The sequence below is a fragment of the Tamandua tetradactyla genome, chromosome 15 (assembly GCF_023851605.1).
Source record: "Tamandua tetradactyla isolate mTamTet1 chromosome 15, mTamTet1.pri, whole genome shotgun sequence".
Lineage (NCBI taxonomy): Eukaryota > Metazoa > Chordata > Mammalia > Pilosa > Myrmecophagidae > Tamandua > Tamandua tetradactyla.
Window position 1 is genome coordinate 25,552,125 of NC_135341.1, and position 21,431 is coordinate 25,573,555.

General features: G+C 37.9%; 1 protein-coding gene across 28 annotated transcripts in view; it reads right to left on the reverse strand.

Moving 5' to 3' along the window:
- The window catches only part of LOC143656990 (uncharacterized), a 402,509-nt gene that overhangs the window by 112,489 nt on the left and 268,589 nt on the right, over positions 1-21,431 (reverse strand). For 18 of the 28 annotated variants that reach the window (XR_013162685.1, XR_013162684.1, XR_013162693.1 and 15 more), the window contains one exon: positions 1,021-1,059. The exons of the other annotated variants lie outside the window; for them this stretch is intronic. Coding sequence is in view for 12 of the 18 variants with exons in the window: in XM_077128840.1 (XP_076984955.1) it covers positions 1,021-1,059 (39 nt within the window). In the remaining 6 variants the exon portion in view is untranslated. The remainder of the gene's footprint in view (positions 1-1,020; positions 1,060-21,431) is intronic. 28 annotated transcript variants of the gene reach the window in all.

The window sequence follows — 21,431 nt, forward strand, 5'->3', positions numbered from 1 at the left end:
TTAAATAGCGGAATCATATATACAATATATCATGCAATTATTTAATGACCTCATGAGACAATTATTGTTATTCTCCCCAATTTACAGATGAGGAAACTGAGGCACAGAGGGCTGACCTAAATTCCCTAGAGCTATGTAACCAGGAAGTAGTAGAACCAGGATTCAAACTCAGCCAGTGATCTCAACCAATAACCTCTGTGCCTCACCCCATTCTCAGGATCCACTTTTAAGGTTTCACACTCTTCTGTGTGTTGGAGACTTCCTCTCCACCGTAAGTCATGCCAACCCTTGGAAATATCAGCATCCCTAGTAATGACCCACCTAAGCTCTAGTCTCACAGTTCCTTGCTCTCATTTATTTCAGTGATATTCACCATGTTCCTTAAACAACTGACTCCCAGGGCCATACCCTTCTTGAAACTTCAACCCAGAAATTTTCCTCTGACCACCACGTTCTATCTTATTGTCCTGCTTCTTCATTCCTTCCTAAGTGCTCTCTGGCATCATTCCTTCTTCTCCTAGGCCAGGGCCACCCTTTTCTACCCCTTTGACTTTATTTTCTTCCAGGCTGAGCCTTAACTCCCTGTCTTTCATTCAATCACTCTTTCATTTGTACCTGATGCTCCCTCACCTTCCTTTTATTGTGCTTATTATGGTATTCCCCAACCCAGCATTCTTCTGTCAAAAAACCGTCAGTGACTCCATCCTGAGTAAAATCCAACTTCCTAAGCAATTACTCAAAATGATGCATGGTCTTCTTCAACCTGTCTTTTCAGGCTCGCCTTCCACCACTGCTGTCACCATGAGTCAATCTCTGGCTACGCTGAGCATCAGTTCTCAAACATGCCATACTTTTTCATATCTCCCTCTCTGAAATGCTCCTCCCTTCATTCTCTTCTGGATAGAAACAACAGGACTTAGTGGTTTCTTGGATGGAGGATTAAGGGGGTAGGAGGAAAAGGGGTGGGGTGAGGGTAGAGGATCAAATGGAAGATGACCTTGAGATTTTTATACTACCCACCTGCAAAGATGAGGGCACCATTACACTGAAAGGGCACTCCTGAGGAGAGAAAGCAGGTGAGATAAAAGGTCAAACTAGGCTTTCTTGGACCAGAGATGCTAATGAAGCATCCATATAAAAGCATCATGAAAACAATTATAATTGTCACAAATAAAAGTTGGTGCCCCAATAATTACCTGAGGTTTACTCTGATTATACACCAATAATTAGCCACGAGATGTAGTTTATATGGATTAGCAAAGCAGACAAATTTAAGAAGAGCATAACGTATTAAATACATCATTTAAAAATATTATGAAATATAACTGCCATTCAGATAGCTGATAAATGAAGATATCAATAGAACTTACCTAGATAGCTGCCTACTTAGAAATATGACAAAGATCCTTGACTAAAATGAATGGGAAAATGAATGAGTAAAGTTAGTTATCTCATATTTTACTAGCAATTTGTGAGATGAACTTCCAAACATTTGTCATGTAACCAGGAAATTGATAGACAGATTGTTATAATGAGCTTAGCCATTAGGACTGAAACTGCCATGATTTAAAACCAAATTTATCTGAGTCTTTGACTTGAGATACTTCTAAAAGTACATTTCTTGTGTGTTGTCTCATTAATTATCCATTATTTACCTTAAAATGACTTCAAGATCTTAGTTTTAGATTTTGTATGCTTGGAAATGTTGATTTTCTAGAGAAAACTGGAGTAAAATGCTAAAAGATAAGAACTAAGGGCAGTTTACAAAGTAGAAACATACCCCTTATGCCCCAGAAATCAGGACTCACATAGTGTATGTTTGTTGAAGGAATTTAAGTTTTACTGTATGTCTATTTTTATCCTGAATTTTTTTTCCCCTGAAGGAACTGCTTTGTGATTCTCTTACATCAGAATCTCAGGAAACAGGGCGCTAGACTTTCTGGCAGAAATAAGGGTCACTTACCTCTAAATGCTCCAACATTATGACAGCATAATTGGGCTAAGTTCAGGGGAATCCAAAGAGCAAATGTTTTTCTGGTAAAATCAGAAATACTGCAAAAGGTTCAGGATTTCAGAAAGTTAATGTTTGAAAGTTGCTCCGTGACATACAAAATCCACAGACAAATGAGGTTCTAGCAAAGCCAGACCCAGTAACAATGGAAGAAGTTTCTGAGCACTGTGATTGATAGATAGTTCAGAAGAGATCAATAGGAATGTCAGACAATCGGAAGAGATCTTTGAGGAAATTGAGGAAGAATGTTTGCGCTGTGAAATTCAAGTGTAAGGTAAAGGCTATCATATTATGCTATCACACCATTTGGCTACATAAAAATATCAACCCCAGGTTTGTTCTCAATAAGTATTATTAATTGCTACAATTATTGTCATCATCACTAACCACTAGAGTAATGGGAGAATGAAGTTCACTTTTACCTAGCAGGGAGGGAACCTCACTGCCCTCCCAACATCAGAATATCTGATGGTGCCTCCCCTTGGCCAAACCCAGCTATTGATACATACAGGGCAGCCTTCTCAGGCCTAAAGATAAGTGGAGAAGTTCTGAGAGTTGGTCTAAAGAGACAAACAGAGGATGTCTAGGACACACACACACACACACACACACACACACACTGAATTCTATTTGGCCAGACCCCAAAGTTTTCAAGGTACTTCATTCATTCAGAGAACAAAATTTGAATGCTTTACTTATGCCAGCTACATTTCTAGGTGCTAGAGACCCAACAGTGAACGAGACTGATAGGGTCCCTGCTTGGACTACATTAAAGGGGACTCTCATGGTCCCCTTTCTCAATAAAAAAATATTTAAAATTATATTTTATTACTGTGTTATAGAGACAATGTTAATCCAGACTAGATTCATTATTATATATTCATTAAGTTCATTGTTTCTTCTGATGTTTTAGTTGGGTTTTTTTTTGGGGGGGGGGGGGGCGATGCATGGTCCGGGAAACGAACCCGGGTCTCCCACATAGAAGGTGAGCATTCTATCACTGAACCACCTGTGCACCCTCTCTTCTGATTTTAAAAGAAATTAAAACATTTTCACATGTTCCTAAAAGTAGTGTGGATCCTGGGCCTACCATGCCTTGTAGAGAAGTTGGACCGGTTCCTGCTCTGATGGAACTTACATTCTAATAGGAGGGGAATAACAAGGATGTGACAAATCAGGGTGAAAACATCAGGAAAGTACAATAAAGACAACTGAATAGAATGGAGCTGTTCAGATGAACAGAAGGCTCCCTGGAGGAATAACACTTGAGATGAAGCCTCTATGATGAGGAAATTCTAGGGACTGTGCAGAAGGAACAGCTGGTATAAAAGCACTCAGGTAGGAGAGAGCTTTGCTTGTCTGGGAAGTCAGGCCAGTGTGGCTGTAGCATAGTAGAAGAGGCAGAAGGAGAGACAAGATTAAAGAGTTAGCCAGGGACCAGGTTATACTGAGTCTTGCCAGTAAGAATTTGGGGTTTAGTCTGAGCTGGGGAATTACATGACTTGATTTGGAGAGTGGTTTTCAGGGAGAAGCAGGAAGACCACTGGCTACTACAAGCCATCCAAGTGAGAGAAGATTGTAGTTAGTGGCAGGGTGATCTGAGAGAGGATAAAGAAAGGATACTGGATGTAAGATACCCTTGAGAGTCAGAGACAACAGGACTACAATAAGCTGACAAGGGGAGGAGGAAGAAGACAGTTAACAAGGATGACTCCAGGTATTTTAGGCAGAAAAAATTTTAAATATATATATATTTGCAAAGTCCCCTACAGGGACTAGGGGAAAATGTGGAAATACTAAACTTCCCCACCTCGGGTATTCCTGATACTCTCGCAAAGCAGTGGGAATAACCAATGTAGTAGGTTGAGCCCTCGATTTTGGGGCTGGCCCCTATAAAACTTATTTCTGCAAAGCCTACTTATGATTTTGCCTAAGAGTTGCCCCCAGAGAACCTCTTTTATTGCTCAGATGTGACCTCTCTCTCTAAGCCAACTCTGCAAATAAACTTACTACCCTTACCCTCCCCACTGGGCATGACATGACTCCTGAGGATGAGCCTAGTCCTGGCACTATGGGATTGAGAAAGCTTTCTTGACCAAAAGGGAGCAAATAAATGAAACAAAATAAAGTTTCATTGGCCAAAAGATATCAAATAGTTGAAAGGTCATTCTGGAGGTTATTCTCCAGAATATAATAATATATTATTATATACTCATTATATTCATTTTCTCTTCTGATGTTTTATATAGATATAAATACAGATATAGATATATGCATTATGTAGATATTCCTTTTTACTTTCTAGAGTAATAGAATAGCAAGAAGAAAATACCTGAAACTGTTCAGCTATAATCCAGTAGACTTGATTCTTATAGATCATTGTATAACTATATAATTTCACTGTGCAACTGCGTGATTATGAAACCTTGTGACCGACACTCCCTTTATCCAAGTGTATGGGCAGATGAGTAAAAAAATAGAGACAAAAAAATAAATAAGTAATAGGGGGGTGTTAGGGGCATGGGATATTTTGGGTGTTCTTTTTATTTTTTTATTTTTTGGAACAATGAAAATGTTCTAAAATTGATTGTGGTGAGGAATGCACAACTGTAGGATGATACTGTGAGTCATTGATTGTACACTTTGGATGATTACATGGTGTGTGAAGATATCTCAAAAAAATTATTTAAAAAATGATTCTGGGGGTTCTGGCTTGGGAACACAATAAGATGGTGTGTCATTTAATAGCACTGGCGTCTTAGGGGTGCAAGGGTAGTTCAGTGGTAGAATTCTTGCCTGCCATGTGGGAGACTCAGGTTCAATTCCCGGCCCATGCACTTTCTAAAAAACAAACAACAAGCAAAGTAAAAAAGAAAAAACAAACAAAAAATTCAACAAATGGTGCTGTAATAATGGGATAATCACATGGAAAAAGAATGAAATGTGACCCCTGCCATACAGCATACAAAAATAAATAAATAAATAAAAATAAAAATAATAGCACTGGCTTCTATAAACATTGCCTCTCCAGTTAGGTTAGTAGATAATAAAATATTATCTGATTTACAATTCAGTGATTCTCACACATGTTTTCAGAAGCAGGTATGTTATGGGAACAGACTAAGTTTGTGAATTCATGTTATTTTCAGTGCGGTCAAAGTGACTGCTTTAGCCACCATACTGCTTGATATGACTCAGTCAAACTTTTTAATTAACAAAACCTTGCCTCTTGCTTCCTTGTCTTGCCTTTTAACCAAGCATGGTTTCTTGACTAGCACACAATTGTTTTTTGGACAGACCTACATCTTGAAGAAAGACCTAAGTGGTTCAAGATTAACTACCATCTAGTCTTCAAACAGTCTTTTTACCTTGCACACTGAATCTTTTTCCTCTGTTCCTGACCAGAATTTGCCATTTGGATTCTGAATCACTCTTTATTCATTTGAGTGTATTTCAAAGCCTCAGAATGCTCAGCCAACTAGATTACTCCTACCTGGAAGGATGATAAACCCAGCTTTTGTTCTTGGTCTGCTCCTCATTCCATAGATTTTCTTGGGTGGTCACACTAACACATTCATCCCACAAACGCTAATTACTTAGCACAGTTTCAGTACAATGAACATAAGAGCTATCAGCATTCATATAGATCTTCTGGTGTGTGTGGTGGGATTCATTTAAACCTCAAAACGATTTTGTAAATTAGAGACTACTGTTATTTCGATGTTAGAAATGAGGAAACTGATGTCTATGTGTTGTTACAAAGACCCTATACCATCTCCCCTTAGCTGTGACCATGCATCTGAATTACAGACCCAAATATCCAATTCTTACTACATAACTCCACTTGGATGGCCGGCAAGAGCCTAAAACTCAAAGTACTTAAAATTGTGATTTTCCTTTTCACTACAGGCCCTCTTCCTCCTCTTAGACCTCAGCCAATAGCATTACAACCATTTGGTTTTCTGAGCTAGAAACTTTAATGCCATTCTTAACTTACTCCAACAAATTCCACCCTCAGCACACACCTAATCAGTTACAATGCCCTGTTTTGCCTACCTCTTTAATATCCTTTGGATTTCTTCACTGTTCTACCTGCATTCTTCTACCTTCATTTTAAATCTCTCCCTTTGTTACCTGGTTTTACTGCTGTAGCCTGATGTGGATCTGTAGCACTGGGCTGAAAATGATGCTGAGGATGTGGGAAGAGTGTTGTGATTTGTGCCTCTCATGGAAATGATGGGCAAGCAGTGGCACTAGGACCAGGACTTGTCAGACCTGCCCTAGTACTTTAACACAATTCCTAACACATGGAGGGCATACAATAAATGATGTTAAATGAATGAAGAAATTCAAATGAACACATTCAAAGTGTTTCTGAATCTGTGACCATAAGTACAATGGTCTACATGCAGTGGACTGTCTACAGATATCTATAGTTCTGTGTTGGGGGTGTTCTTTGTTGCTAATGTTGATGACATAATTTCATCTCCACTAATTTACAATAATTCAATTTTTTTTTGAAAGCTACTTTTTGTTTCTTGCCATGGTCTATAAATTCATCTCAAATCCCTCAAGTTTTTTCATCACCCCCACCTACAACCATTCTCTACTCTGTACCCTCTCCCAAGTTTGGGTATCCTGACCATTTTGAATTTTGGCAATTACCCATGGTAAATTCTATATATCCAATTTGTTATATGGCCTCAATAATTTATTATATGGCCTCAATAATAGAGCTGTTTCCTTATAATGTGAGAAAGAACAAACGGAAAGAACCAATGACATATATAGAAATCACAGCCTCTTAGTCCTTTACAAGTTTAAATGTGACTATTATACTACAGACCTTCACCTTGATTTGGAGTAACTTCTTCCTGGCACCATATTCTATCCAATAACCTCTTTAATTATACTCTAACCTTTTTAATTGGATTTCCTTCTTCTTTGTCAATCAGTCTACTCCCTAAACATGTCACAATGTCACATATCTCCCCTGCAAAGGACAAATACTTTGGCTGACTGACTGCTTTGTTTCTTTCTGTTTTTTTGAATTAAACAGAATGCTGTGTTTGCAACTTATAAAGGATGGGGATTGAATTAGTTTATTTGTAAAACAGTTACAGTAAAAATACTGCATAACAAGCAGAAATAGTTATTGAAAAATTAATGACTTCCACTAAACAAAAGTAATATTTAGAATATGAGAAAGTTAAACCTACATGCTAAAATAAGATATAAAATTATTTACAGATGATTCAGCAAAATGAACAGATTTGGCAAAGTTAGCCATTGTCATTGTTAGCAGCCATTGTAAAACTCCAAATGTGTTGTGGAATTACTAGGATGCATATCTGTGTAGGTGGTAAAAGTTGGGGGATAATGCCAAGAAACGTAAATTAACTCTCATGACAAATTCTGTTGTACTAAAGTGGGAGCAGGTATTAACTTTCTTCCAACTTGAACACCACACTGACCAGCTCATCTTTTCCTATTTTCCATTTCAAATTCTTTCTTGTTCTTATTTTATTGCATTACTGCATGGCAACTTTATATATTACCATAGTTTTATATATAGTGTAACACCAAGAGTTCTCCCATTTTCATTCTAAGTTGATCTCAATTAGTAGTGCCTCTCACTACACAACCAGGCAAGATGGAAGCAGAGAAAAAATTTTCATTAATTCCTCACACTCACATTTCACATGTAGGTTATCACATCATGTTAACTATTTCTTCTACACAGTCATCAAATTTGTTGCCTTCTCTCTACTTCCATTGCCCTTTCTTCTTAGTTCTAAACCTATATGGCAGGGCATGCTTGTTGTCCTCTAAGGTATTAGAATCTCTAGTATTAGCTAGACTGATGGCCATCAGAATAGAAACTTTAAATCTTGCCATCTGTGTAACCTCCGGTGGTCATGGATTGAAATTATGTATGGCTGTTGGGGGAGATGTATGACAATATTGGAAAAAGCATCTAAACAGAAGGTGCCATTTTCCTTCCTTTTACTCTTCTTGCTGACAAAAATATGACCTAGATAGCAAGAGCTACACCTGATATCACAGAACATGAGATGACCTTGGGAATGGCAGTCAGGTATGGTAAAGCAAAAGGAGATGAAGCTCACAATATGGAGGGCCATTCTGTCCTTCTACTGTTGACTTCAGAGCTTGTTGAACATGAGAGAAAAATATTTTCATATCTTGCTTAATGTGGCTGTTATACTTGTATATTTCTATTATTTGCAACCATACCTAATTCTGACTGCTTTATTTGTACTTCCCAGGCAAAGGAAGCTTTTATTTGTTAAATTGTTTGGTAGATGTAAAAGAGTTGTCATTTTCATTCTATAGCCTCATTCTTGATACATAATCAACAAGCACAGTGACTAATGCTCATTTAATTTATAGAGTTTGCAATGGTTTGCTGAGCTGCCTCCCTCAAGATTCAAGGAGCTTACGAATAATAATGTAGAATTGCTGAACCACAGCATCTATTGGTCTGTAAAATGAAAGACACTTTAACATTTGCAGGATTCTAATCTGTAATTAATTCTGATCAAATGTCCACAGTCCAGAGTTATTATCATTTGAAAAACATCAGAGGACTTCTGGCCATTTTGAAAGTGAACTTTTGAAAATGTACTTTATTGTTGCCAAATAATTAAGAGCTAACATTTAAGTTTATATAAATGATTGTGAATGGATAAGAAAAGGTGTTCCAGCAATTAGTTAATTGTTTGCTGGTCTGGCTTTTCTTTTGCAGTGGAAAATCAGCCTGCATATGTGATTCATACACACTGAGTATCATAAATGTTCTCAAACTATAGCTAACTCTGCTGGCTGAATGGAGACTTTTTAGATACCAGGAAAACAGATAGCATAAGTAAAGAATTAAATGTGTCGAAATCTGCCTCTAGGGCACTGGCATCATGACCCTAGCAGAGATGAGGTGCCAGGGTCCTAGATGTCAGAAAGGGTCTCTTCCATGAAGTTCTCAGAGACAGGAGATGCCTAGAGACCTCAGAGAGTTCGAGTCCAAGCACCAAACAGTGAAAATCAGACAAGAGTTTGGAGTGGGGCCCGGCAGTGTCAGACAGCTGGAGAAAACCAAATCTGTCTCTAAGCCAACAGATATCATTGCTTTTAGGGATTCCCATAAAATTTTACTGGCCAGTTACAAGGTAAATGGGAGAAAGTTAGGGATATACATTTCACAAGGAATCATAGAACCTACTATCTACAAAGAAACTTAGTAGAAGTAGCATATAGTAAGATGTCATCCTGCTCCCAAGAAGTGTACAGAATGCTAAGGAAGGTGGTAGTCACCGTAAAACAGAGTTAGAAGGGCCATACAGGTAGAAGGGAACATGTAGCCTAACTCAGGGCAGAGTGTCAGAGACACACTGTCCTAAAGTCAGGTCTGATTCTCACAACAGCTATCTATATGACTCAGTCAAAAAGAAAAAGAAAAATACAGAGGCTAATCTCATAAGGATAAAATGAGACAAGGAAACACAACATACACACACATACATATACTCACATATATATGCTTCTAGGGTATAGTAAGCACATTTTAATAAGCAGCAATAGTAACAACAAGCACAGTATAAACAGCATGATTAATTATCAAGTAGAAATAAAAATAAACAAAGCATCATTAGCTACATGTAAGAAAGAGGAACTTACTTAAACTATGAAATCTATGATGATATTTCACAGTATCTGGTCTTTCCTATCTCAGTAAATGCTAATTCTATTTGCACTGGCCACAAATCTTGGTGACATCTTTGGCCACTCTTTCACACCTCACGCCCAAATCATCAGTAAATCCTGATGGTGAATTCTTCAAACACATTCAGAATTTGCCTCCAAACCATCATCTCTTATCTGGATTCCTGTGTGGCCTCCTAACTGGTCTCCCTGTTTCTGCCCTTTTCCTATTATGATCTGTCCCCAACACAAGAAGGGAGTACAGTCCTTCGTTGTGTCATATCACCACTCTGTTCAAAAGCTTCCAAAGTATCCCACTTCAGAGTAAAATTCTAGGTCCTTATAATGCCTTCTGGGCACTGATGACCTGGCCCTCTGCTATACTGCTTTCCTTGGTTACCACCGTCTTCCCCACTATAATTCTGCTCCTTCCATGAGGATATTCTTACTGTTCTTTGACCACATCAAGGCTGCTCCTGCTTCAGATCTTTGCATATGTTGTTTAGGCCTTCCGAGAAGCATATACCAAGTTGGGCCTTCCGAGAAGCATATACCAAGTTGGGATGAGATGAACAAGAAGTTTATTGAGGGAGAACACCTGTGAAGGATACAAGGGATGGAGGGAAGAAGGTAGAAAGAGGCTTCAAACTGCCATGCAGTTCTAATGCCAGTGAAGGAGAGGGGATGGTAGAGGGAATACCTAGGAAAACCTCAGATTGCAGTGTAGTCCTAAGGACATTTTCTCCAGTCCAGTGGAGTATCCTGTGAGCCACAGTTGCCCATCAGTAGGATTCCCATTTTACAGAAATATACATGCACTAGTACCTCCAGCTATGCTCAATCACTGGCTGGAAGCTGCTCAGGGGAAGTACAGCCTCCATGAGAATGTGGTGGTGGGTCCAAAAGGTAGCAGCTGGGTTGTTAGTGAGCCATGCTCCTCTCAGCAGAGGACCTATGTCTGCCACACAGTTGCCTCTACTTGGAACCCTCTTTTAACAGACATCAGTATGGACCTTTTAGGATCATATATATATATATAGATATAGATAGATAGATATAGCTATAGCCATGTATCTTGTACTAATGGCAAACATGGTGATTTTCAAAGGTAATTTTGACATCTTACAATATATGTAGAGTTCATTCCCCAGAAACAGATCCTGAGATGAAGATTCATGTACAAATGATTTATAAGAAAGTATTTCCTGAAAAACTGGTACAGTCATGGGGAAGTAAGCCTTACAAAGGTGGGATATCAAGGAAGCTCCCACGTTGGGAAACTTTGCCTGAATCCTGCAGAGAAGTTCCGGAGATAGTGGAGGTCACTCCTCAGAATTGTCCTGAGCTGGAGAATTTATGCTACTGTACTAGTTAGTCTTTGAAGAGGGGTTGCCCCAAGTGGACATAAATTCCCAGGCACTTTGGCTTTTGGTGTATACTGGCAAAGTAGGTGGTGGCACTGGGTGGGCAGCTTTCCAATAAGAGACTTGGATGCTAACTGTTGGAAGTAGTAGCACAACAAGAGTTAGAGGACATGGGAGCGATAAATGGCTGAGGTGATGTACAGCAAGAGGATCAAGGGAATGTGGGTAGAGCACTGAGTACTTCTACACATGCTGACTACATATGTGTCTCACTAAGCAGTTCCAGAAAAGGTAAAAAAAAAAAAAAAAGGTACATTTATGGTAAAACTGGGCAGCATTAAAATTATAATATATTTATTCAATTTCCTGATTTCTTGTCTTCCATGAGCATTTATTTATGTGTACAATGGAATATCTTAAAATCATTTGGTAGAGTTTTGCCACCATTGTGCTTGAGCACTCTCTTCTTGAGCAGGCCTGTGTTACAAGAAAATGGAATCACCTCCCATTACCCTACTCAGTTGTTGGCATTGAATCTGACATCCTCCTATCATTGTGAGTGAATCTTGAGATCTCAGCCAATGCCTTGCAGCTACTAAAACTTCTGAAAAGGTCCCTGACTCTAAGCCAGATAGTAGGTCAAACATTTTAGTTAGGTTAGGTCAAATTTTGCTGTCCTTCTTTGCACTTGGAATTCTGTTCACAGCAGCTTCTCTATGGCACATGAAAGAATTAAGCACTACTATACATTATAGAATCATAAAATAAACAGTGCTCCTAGAGGCTAAAGAGTAGAATTCAGTTATGACTTCAGGCATGATAATTAATATCTTAAGACTTCAGTATTCTTTTTTTGGTAATGAGCTAATTAGATTCTCTTGAAAGCTTCTTTCTACACTAAAATTACACTGTTCAATGCATTCCTGGGAAACATCCCAATTCACTGTTTAATAATACTGCAAATGATACATCCATAGGAGCTTCTGTTTGGGGGAACTCCCATAGTCTTCTCAAGGCCTTTGACAATTTGCCACTGCCTAAACTGACATCACAGAGAAACAAAAACTAACATTTGATGAATGCCAGTTTTCATGCTAAGTATATATATAGTTCATACACATCTAACCTTTACAATAACATTGTAAAGTGGTGTTACTATATACTCTTTATAGATGATGGCCTTTGAGGTTCAGCGAAATGAAATAAATTTCATAGAGTCACAGAGTTAGTAAATACGAGTCAGCATTCAATTCCAGTGCAGCCTAGTTCTTCCCACTCTGCTGATACAGTGGGCATAATTTTTAGAGTTAGGATTCACATTCAGGAAGTGTACATAAGTCTTAATAAAGGAATACTCCCTGTCCCCAGAAAGGAGGGAACTGATACATGCTTGACTGGATTTCAGAATTGCTATGGAGCAATGACTATGCAATTCCCATTTTCTTGTTTTGGAATGATTATACTCTGCCTTTAATGCCATTGTATGTTAGATGTGTGGGTGCATAAATAATTAGTTTCTGTAGTTCATTGGTCTTCAAGTTGAAAAGAACTTGTTCTCAGGGAGCTTTGCTCAAAGATTCACATCCAAGATCTGATTTAGATGACAAGATCCTTGACATTGAACCAAGTCAATGAGAGAAAGGTGTTGTAATGAGAGAAAATTGGGGAGCTGTGGGTCCTTGAAAAAGGCCATGTGTATTCTGTATGCAGGAATATAAATAATTTATGCCCGAAGGGTACATGTGGAAGATTAAAGATTGCACATATATTTTGCTATTAATCAACTAAGAAGTAATTTCCTTCCCTTGAATATGAGTTTATCCTAGTGACTTGCCTGACCAATTAAATGCACAGAAGTGATATTCTGACCCTTCCAAGGCTAGGTCATAAAAAATCTTGCAGCTTCTACCTCTTAGAATGTTTTCCCTGGGTAAAACCAGCCATCTGGAAAGAATATCTCCAAGACTGTCTTGCTGCTCAAGTTTGCCATACGGCAAGGCCATGAAGAGTGAAAGAGACAATTTGCAGGGAAGATGGCAAAGTAAGGAGTTTCAGAGCACATTCCTCCTTTAAAAATAGCTAGTGGACAGGCAGGAAATATCTGAAACAATTTTTCTGGGGTGTCCAGAAGCCAAGGGAGCACTATACAGCATCCAGGGAAGAATGGGAGAAAGAGTCTGAGAAATTGCAGAAAAGAATTCTGAGTAATACTTTCTAAAGCAACTAGCAGTGTCCATACCTTACTCTTGAGGTGGGCTGCCTTGAGGTCTTGTCCCTAGCTGGCTACTGCAGATGGAGAGAGATGTGGAAGATCTCTTCTCCAAAAATAGGAGGGGAATATGGCCATGCACAAATCATAGCTTTTGATTGGTGAAATTCAGATTGATGGGTCCCAGCTCTGAGCTGCTGTTTTAGCCCACCCCACACAGGGACCACTACAGCCACTGTTTCAACCCAACAGGGGCAGAGCTGGTGGAGCTCAACCCTTAGGGCTATGGGGAACAATTTGTTGAAGGGCATGTGCCAGTCTGAATCTGTGGTGGACCCCAGAAAAGCCATGCCCTTTGATCCTCATTAAATATTGCTGGGCGGGAGCATTTTGATTGTTTCCATGAAGATGTGACCCACCCAATTGGGGGTGGTAACTTTTGATTAGATGATTTCCATGGAGGTGTGTCTCCACACACTGAAGGTGGAGTTGCTTGCTGGAATCCTTCAAAAGAGGAAACATTTTGGAGAGACTCCCCTTTTTGGTAGAGCCACATGAAAGCCAGCAGAATGCCGCCATGTTTGCCATGTGCCCTTCCAACTGAGAGAGAAACATTGAACGTTGTCAGCCTTCTTGAATCAAGGTATCTTTCCCCATATGCCTTAAAGTGGACATTTCTATAGACTTGTTTTAATTGGGACATTTTCTTGGCCTTAGAACTGTAAACTAGCAACTTATTAAATTCCCCTTGTTAAAAGCCATTCTGTTTCTGTTATATTGCATTCTGGCCCCTAGTAAACTAGAACAGGGCATTATCTGCTGGACAAGCCAGGAAAGGGTAGCTTTGGGGACATGTCAAAATGGCTTTTGGTACCTTTCCTGACTCACTCCCCAGGGTTCTCTGGAGATGGTCTGCACCCCTTTTGTGGGTCCCTGGCACTGTTCTAGCCGAGAAATACTGACTTCAGAAAGTTCTCTCCAGGGTTACCCTCCTTCCAGTATTTACCTTCCAGGAAAAAGCAGCTAGAGGGAACAAAAGGAATGTAAACAACAACAACAACAACTTTAGTAGCAAATCAAAAACAAAGAGAAAAGATCAGTTTCTTCGAGAAGCAACAGAGGAAAGGAAGCTTTCTCTGGGGCTGGGTAAAACAACTGCACAAATAGTGGAATCTTAAAAATTGTACTGCATATCCAGGGTAAGAAACAGATGAAGAAGAGCTAAAAGAAAATCTGATCAGTTAAACACGGTTAATTCTAAAGGTCTAGAGTCAGTTGTACAAGTGTCAAGGAAGAGCCTTAATACAAGCCCAATCAACAATAAAGTCCTTGGCAAGAGAAAGAAGCTGACATTCAGAGTAAACTCATCAAGATAATCAGATGCCTAGACATCAGCAAAAAGTTACAAATCAAACTAAGAAACAAGAATATATGGCCCAGTCAAAAGAATAACACATACAGAACACTGTAAGCCAAAACACCAGGATATATATTCTTTTCAAGTGTTCATGGAATGTTATTCAGAATAGACCGCATCTTGTGTTAAAAAAAATAAGTCTCAGGGCTACAAGGGTAGTTCAGTGGTAGAATTCTTGCCTGCCATGCAGGAGACCTGGGTTCAATTCCCAGCCCATGCACTTCCCAAAAACAAACAAATGAATGAACAAAAATTCAACAAGTGTTGCTGCAATAACAGGATACTCCCATGGAAAAAGAATGAAACGTGACTCCACCATACAGAATACAAAAAAAAAATAAAAAAAGAAAAGAAAAGAAACCCAAGTCTCAATAAATATAAAAAGACTGAAATTATACAAGCACTTTCTCTGACTATAATGGAAAGAAATTGGGAATCAATAACAGGTGGAGAACTGGAAAATTCACAAATATATGGAAGTTAAACAACACACTCTTAAACAATCAGTGTGTCAAAGAAGAAATTGTAAGAGAAATCAGTAAATATCTCAAGAAGAAGGAAAATGAGAAGACAACATGTCGCCATTTATGGGATGCAGTGAAGGCAATACTGAGAGGGATGTATACAGAAAACTACAAAAAATTGACTACAAGAAATCAAAGAAGACCTAAATAAGTGGAAGAACATTCTATATTCTTGGGTTGGAAGACTAAATATCATTAAGATGTCAATTCTACCCAAATTGATTTTGAGATTCAATGTAGTCCCAATCAAAATTCCAATAGCCTACTTTGCCCAAACAGAAAAGCCAATTAGAAAACTTATTTAGAATGATAATGGGCTCCAAATAGACAAAATGAGCTTGAAAAAGAAGAGTGAAGTTGGAGGACTCACATTTCCTGACTTTAAATCATATTACAAAGCAATAGTGGTCAAAAGAGCATAGTACTAGCATATAAATAGATATATTGACCAATGGAATCAAATTGAGAGTTCAGAAAAAGGCCCTCTCATCTATGGCCAACTGATATTTGACCAGCCTGCCAAGCCCACTCAACTGTGCAGAATAGTCTCTTCAACAAATTGCTCTGGGAGAATTGTATATCCATATGCAAAAGAACGAAAGAAGACCCCTAACTCATACTTAATACAAAAATTAATTTCAAATCGATCATAGACCTAAATATAAGAGCCTGGAGCATAAAATTCCTTGAAGAAAACATACGGAAGTATCTTTAGGATCTTGTGGTAGGTGGTGGTTTCTCAGACTTTACACCCAAAGTACCAGCAATGAAAAAAAATGATAAATAGGACCTCCTCAAAAGTGAATATTTTTGTGCTTCAAGGACTTTGTCAAGAAAGTGAAAAAAACAACCTAGTCAGTGGGAGAAAATATTTGGAAATCACATGTCTGATGAGGCTTTAATATCCAGAATATATAAAGAAACCTATAATTCAACAATGAAAAGGCAACACAACCCAATTTAAAGATGGACAAAAGACTTGAATAGACACTTTTCCAAAGGAGAAATAGAAATAGCTAAAAAATAAATACATGAAAAGATAATCAACTTCACTAGCTATTGGGTAAACACAAATCAAAACCACAATGAGATATCATTTTACACTTACTAGAATGGCCACTATTGAAAAAACACCCCAGAAAACTAGTAGTATTGGAGAGAATGTGGAAAATAGGAACACTCAATTCCTGCAGTGGGAATGTAAAATGATAAAGCCACCAGGGAAGACAGTTTGGCTGTTCCCCAGGAAGCTAAGTATAGAATTGCCATTTTATCTGGCAATCCACTAGTAGGGATATATACCCAAAAGAACTGAAGGCAGGGACTCAAATAAACATTTGCACATTGATGTTCATAATGGCATTATTCACAATTGCCAAAAGATGGAAGCAACCCAAGTGTCCATCAACCAATGAATAGATAAGTAAAATGTGGTACATACATGCAATAGAATATTATTCAACTATAAGAAGGAATGATGTCCTGGTACATGGGACAAACTGGATGAACCTTGAGGACAGTATGCTGTGTGAAATAAGCCTGACACAGAACAAACGAATACTATATGAACTCACTGATATGAACCAATTAGAATAAGCAAACTCAGAGAGTTAAAATCTAGAATATAGGTTACCAGGGGATAGAATAGGGGGCAGAGAATAGGGAACTGATGCTTAATTTGTGAAGAATTTCTATTTAGGTTGTTTATAAAGGCTTGGAAAGGTATAAGTGATGATGACAGCACATTATAGTAAGTTTAATTAACAGCGCTGAATTATGTTTGTGTATGTGGATGAAAGGGGAAATTTTGAGTCAGGTATATTACTAGATGGAAAGTTAGAAGATAAAACATGGGACTATAACACAGTCAACCCTGTTGTGGATAACTGTAACTAATAGTACAAATATAAGAATGTTCTCTCATGAATCATAACAAAGTATGTCATTATTATAAGTTGTTAATAGGGCTGTAAATGGAAAAAATTCACCTAATGTAAAATATGGACTAAAATTACCAGTAGTATTTTAATATTTGTTCATCAGTTGTTACAAAGGTACCATACTAATGCCAAGTGTCAATTATGGGGAGTGGGGGGTTATATGGAAACATTGTATTGTTTATACAACTTTTATGTAATCCTATAACTTCTCTAATTTAAAAAAAATTAAATTATACTAAGTGAAAGAAACCTAACTAAAGTATTACATATTATATGATTCCATTTATATAAAAGATAAATAGAAACAAATTGATGAAGACAGAATTACTAGTGTTTATACAGGGCTGGGCAAGGATATAGGACTAGAGAGGTGACTGCTTAGATGTATGAGTTTTTCTTTTCGGATTAATGAAAATGTTCTAAAATCGATTGTGGTCATGAACGCACAACTCTGTAACTATATCAAAAACATTGATTGTGTGCTGGAGAGGATGCGGTGAAAGAGGCACACTTATCCACTGTTGGTGGGAATGTCAAATGGTGCAACCACTGTGGAAGGCAGTTTGGCGATTCCTCAAAAAGCTGAATATAGAATTGCCATACGACCCAGCAATACCATTGCTGGGAATCTACTCAAAGGAATTAAGGGCAAAAACTCAAACGGACATTTGCACACCAATGTTTATAGCAGCGTTATTTACAATTGCAAAGAGATGGAAACAGCCAAAATGTCCATCAACAGACGAGTGGCCAAACAAACTGTGGTATATACATACGATGGAATATTATGCAGCTTTAAGACAGGATAAAATTATGAAGCATGTAATAACATGGATGGACCTAGAGAACATTATGCTGAGTGAGTCTAGCCAAAAACTAAAAGACAAATACTGTATGGTCCCAATGATGTGAATCGACATTCGAGAATAAACTTGGAATATGTCATTGGTAACAGAGTCCAGCAGGAGTTAGAAACAGGGTAAGATAATGGGTAATTGGAACTGAAGGGATACAGACTGTGCAACAGGACTAGATACAAAAACTCAAAAATGGACAGCACAATAATACCTAATTGTAAAGTAATCATGTTAAAACACTGAATGAAGCTGCATCTGAGCTATAGGTTTTTGTTTTGTTTTGTTTTGTTTTACTATTATTATTATCTTTATTTTTTTCTCTATATTAACATTCTATATCTTTTTCGGTTGTGTTGCTAGTTCTTCTAAACCGATGCAAATGTACTAAGAAACGATGATCATGCATCTATGTGATGATGTTAAGAATTACTGATTGCATATGTAGAATGGTATGATTTCTAAATGTTGGGTTAATTTCTTTTTTTCCGTTAATTAATAAAAAAAAAAAACTAAAGGACAAATACTGTATGCTCTCACTGATATGAACTGACATTAGTGAATAAACTTGGAATATGTCATTGGTAACAGAGACCATCAGGAGATAGAAATAGGGTAAGATAAGGGGTAATTGGAGCTGAAGGGATACAGACTGTGCAACAGGACTGGAAACAAAAACTCAGAAATGGACAGCACAATACTACCTAATTGTAATGTAATTATGTTAAAACATTGAATGAAGCTGCATGTGAGGTATAGGTTTTTGTTTTTTTTGTTTTTTTCTTTCTATTATCGTTTTATTTCTTATTCTGTTGTCTTTTTATTTCTCTTTCTAAATCGATGCAAATATACTAAGAAATGATGAATATGCAACTATGTGATGATATTAAGAATTACTGATTGTATATGTAGAATGGAATGATTTCTAAATGTTTTGTTAATTTTTTAATTAATAAAAAAATGAAAAACAAAACAAAACAAAAAAAACAAAACAAAACAAAAAAACTTTGATTGTATGCTTTGGATGGACTGTATGGTATGTAAATAAATATCAACAAAACTGCTTTAAAAAAAAACAATTGGGCCATTTCAGTTTTTGACTACTACAAATAAAGCTGCTATGAAGATTTGTGTACCAAAAAAAACAGAGAGAGAGAGCTGCTTGGCCAGCTGTTCCATTTGGCCAGTTCAGGCATCACTCACGTGACTGAAGAAGCCATCTAGAACATTACCGCTTCACCAGACACAACATGTAGAAGAAACAAGGAAACCAGGCTACAGCAATAACCAAAGCTCCAGGCATATGACTCCAGTTGAACTATCCCAGCCTCTCCTGCCACATGAATATCCCAGGCCAGACCCCAGGCATTAAGGAGTAGAGATAAGCCATCCTTGAAATGCCCAGTCCAAATTCCTGACCATCATATCATGAGCTTAATAAAATGGTTGCTGTTGCTACAACTGCATTTTGGAATGCTTTGTTAGACAGCAATGGATAACTGGAATATACTATTCTAGGGACTCCCTAAGGGGAATGATTGAGGTGCTCCATTAAAAACCAGCTGCTTACAATGGTCATTTTATTAAAATCAGTTCAATTTTGTTTATTATTAATTTTATCATTAAAGTAAGGCAGGTTTATTAGAAAATATAGAAAAGTACAAAAAGAATTAAAATTGCCTATAATCCTATCATGAAGAGATATCTACAGCACTATTTATATTTTTAAAGGGTGCATACGTGTATTAGGATAATACAGTATATAACCATTATCTATTGCTGCATAAAGGTATGCCCAAACTTAAGCCTTAAAATAACAATCATTTTATTATTGCCTACAGGCCTGTGAGTCAATTGAGTGATTCTACAGGCAGCTGGTGGGTCAGGTGGAGCTGGAGGTAACCAGATGTTCTAAGCCACATGAATGGGCTGTGAACAGGCTGGCTGGTTCAGGGAGCCTAAGCTGTGACATCTCTGATCCTTGTGGTCTCTCATTATCAAGAAGGCTTCTTCATATGGAGGTCTCAGAAGGAAAGAGCAGAAGGTAAGCTGCAAGACCTACTGAGGCTTAGACTCAGGACATCATTAATTCTGTCACATTTGACTGGTCACACAAAGTCACAAGGCCAGTCAGATTCAAGGGACTAGAGAAAATGACTGCAACTCTTGAGAGAAAGCAGCAAAGTCACTTTGCAAAGGTACATGTGTGCAGGGATGGGGGAATTTATGGCTTCTTTTTTTTCTTTTTGCAATCTACAACATTGTATTTGGAGTTTCTACTGGAATTTTTAAGAATTGTTATACTTGGACAATACAGTCAAAACAGTTTAGGAATGTAAACTCCACCTCTGTTCATCATCCTCTGGGAAAGAATGTTAGCATATACAAGTTGGGTGCATTCTTGCCTTATTAGTAGGAATGGAGCTTCTTTGTTTTAAGAAGAAATCTCCTTGCAGCAACCAGAGTCTATTTTTTTTTTTTGAGTGAACAGAACAATTAATTCAATTTCAGTTCTCCATTTTTCCTGCCCCAAACTGAAGGTTATTGGACTAGCCTGTTTGAATTAGGATTGGCTGTGCATCTCCTAGAGGCACCTGGTCACCACCATCAGCATTTTCCAATCCTCTGAGCTGGATGACTGAGTGATGTAATGATAGCGACAGGGTCACTGGGCCTCAAGATGGGACCTCTGTGGCTGTATCCTGATTTAGTGTTATTTCAAAGACCTTAAATACCCTAAACTGCAGTATAAGAGTTGCCAATATTTATTTCTGAAAGAAATGGTCCCCTCTGTCCTGCATTGGACAAAAATAACCCATAAACTGAGGTTATACACCCTGAATAAATTAAATCCCAGAACTACACAAAGGTTAAATTAAAAAGTCAAAATGAGTAGGTGATCGAGGTAAGTGGGCCAGTTTGGGAAACACCAGGGAAATGAGGGTGAGAACTATAGCCCTGTCCTTAGCCATAATGTGGACTTCTCTCCTCCATGGACATAGCCATTAATAAAATAAATTATTTATAGAATATCCTTGAAATGAAAGTACCCCTCTGGATTGTTATTGTCCTCTCCTAGGTCAATGATACATGACAGGTTTATCATGAAGTTTGTTATGGGAAAAATATCTAACACATTCTTTGTGTCTTGAAGCACAGAAACTTCAACCTGGTTCAGGTCCAACCCTTTCACAATTCCTTCAGCCAACTTCTTAATCAAACGGTTTACTGTGACATGGTCTAATAGTCCTGATATAAAATTACAACTAGAGAAAGACACCATGGAGAAAAGTAATTGTGAGTATAGACCCTGGCAGGGACTGATCTCAGTTCAAGTTCTACGTGGGCCACTTTCCACTAGCTATGTGGGCTTGATTAAGTTAATTTACCTGTTGA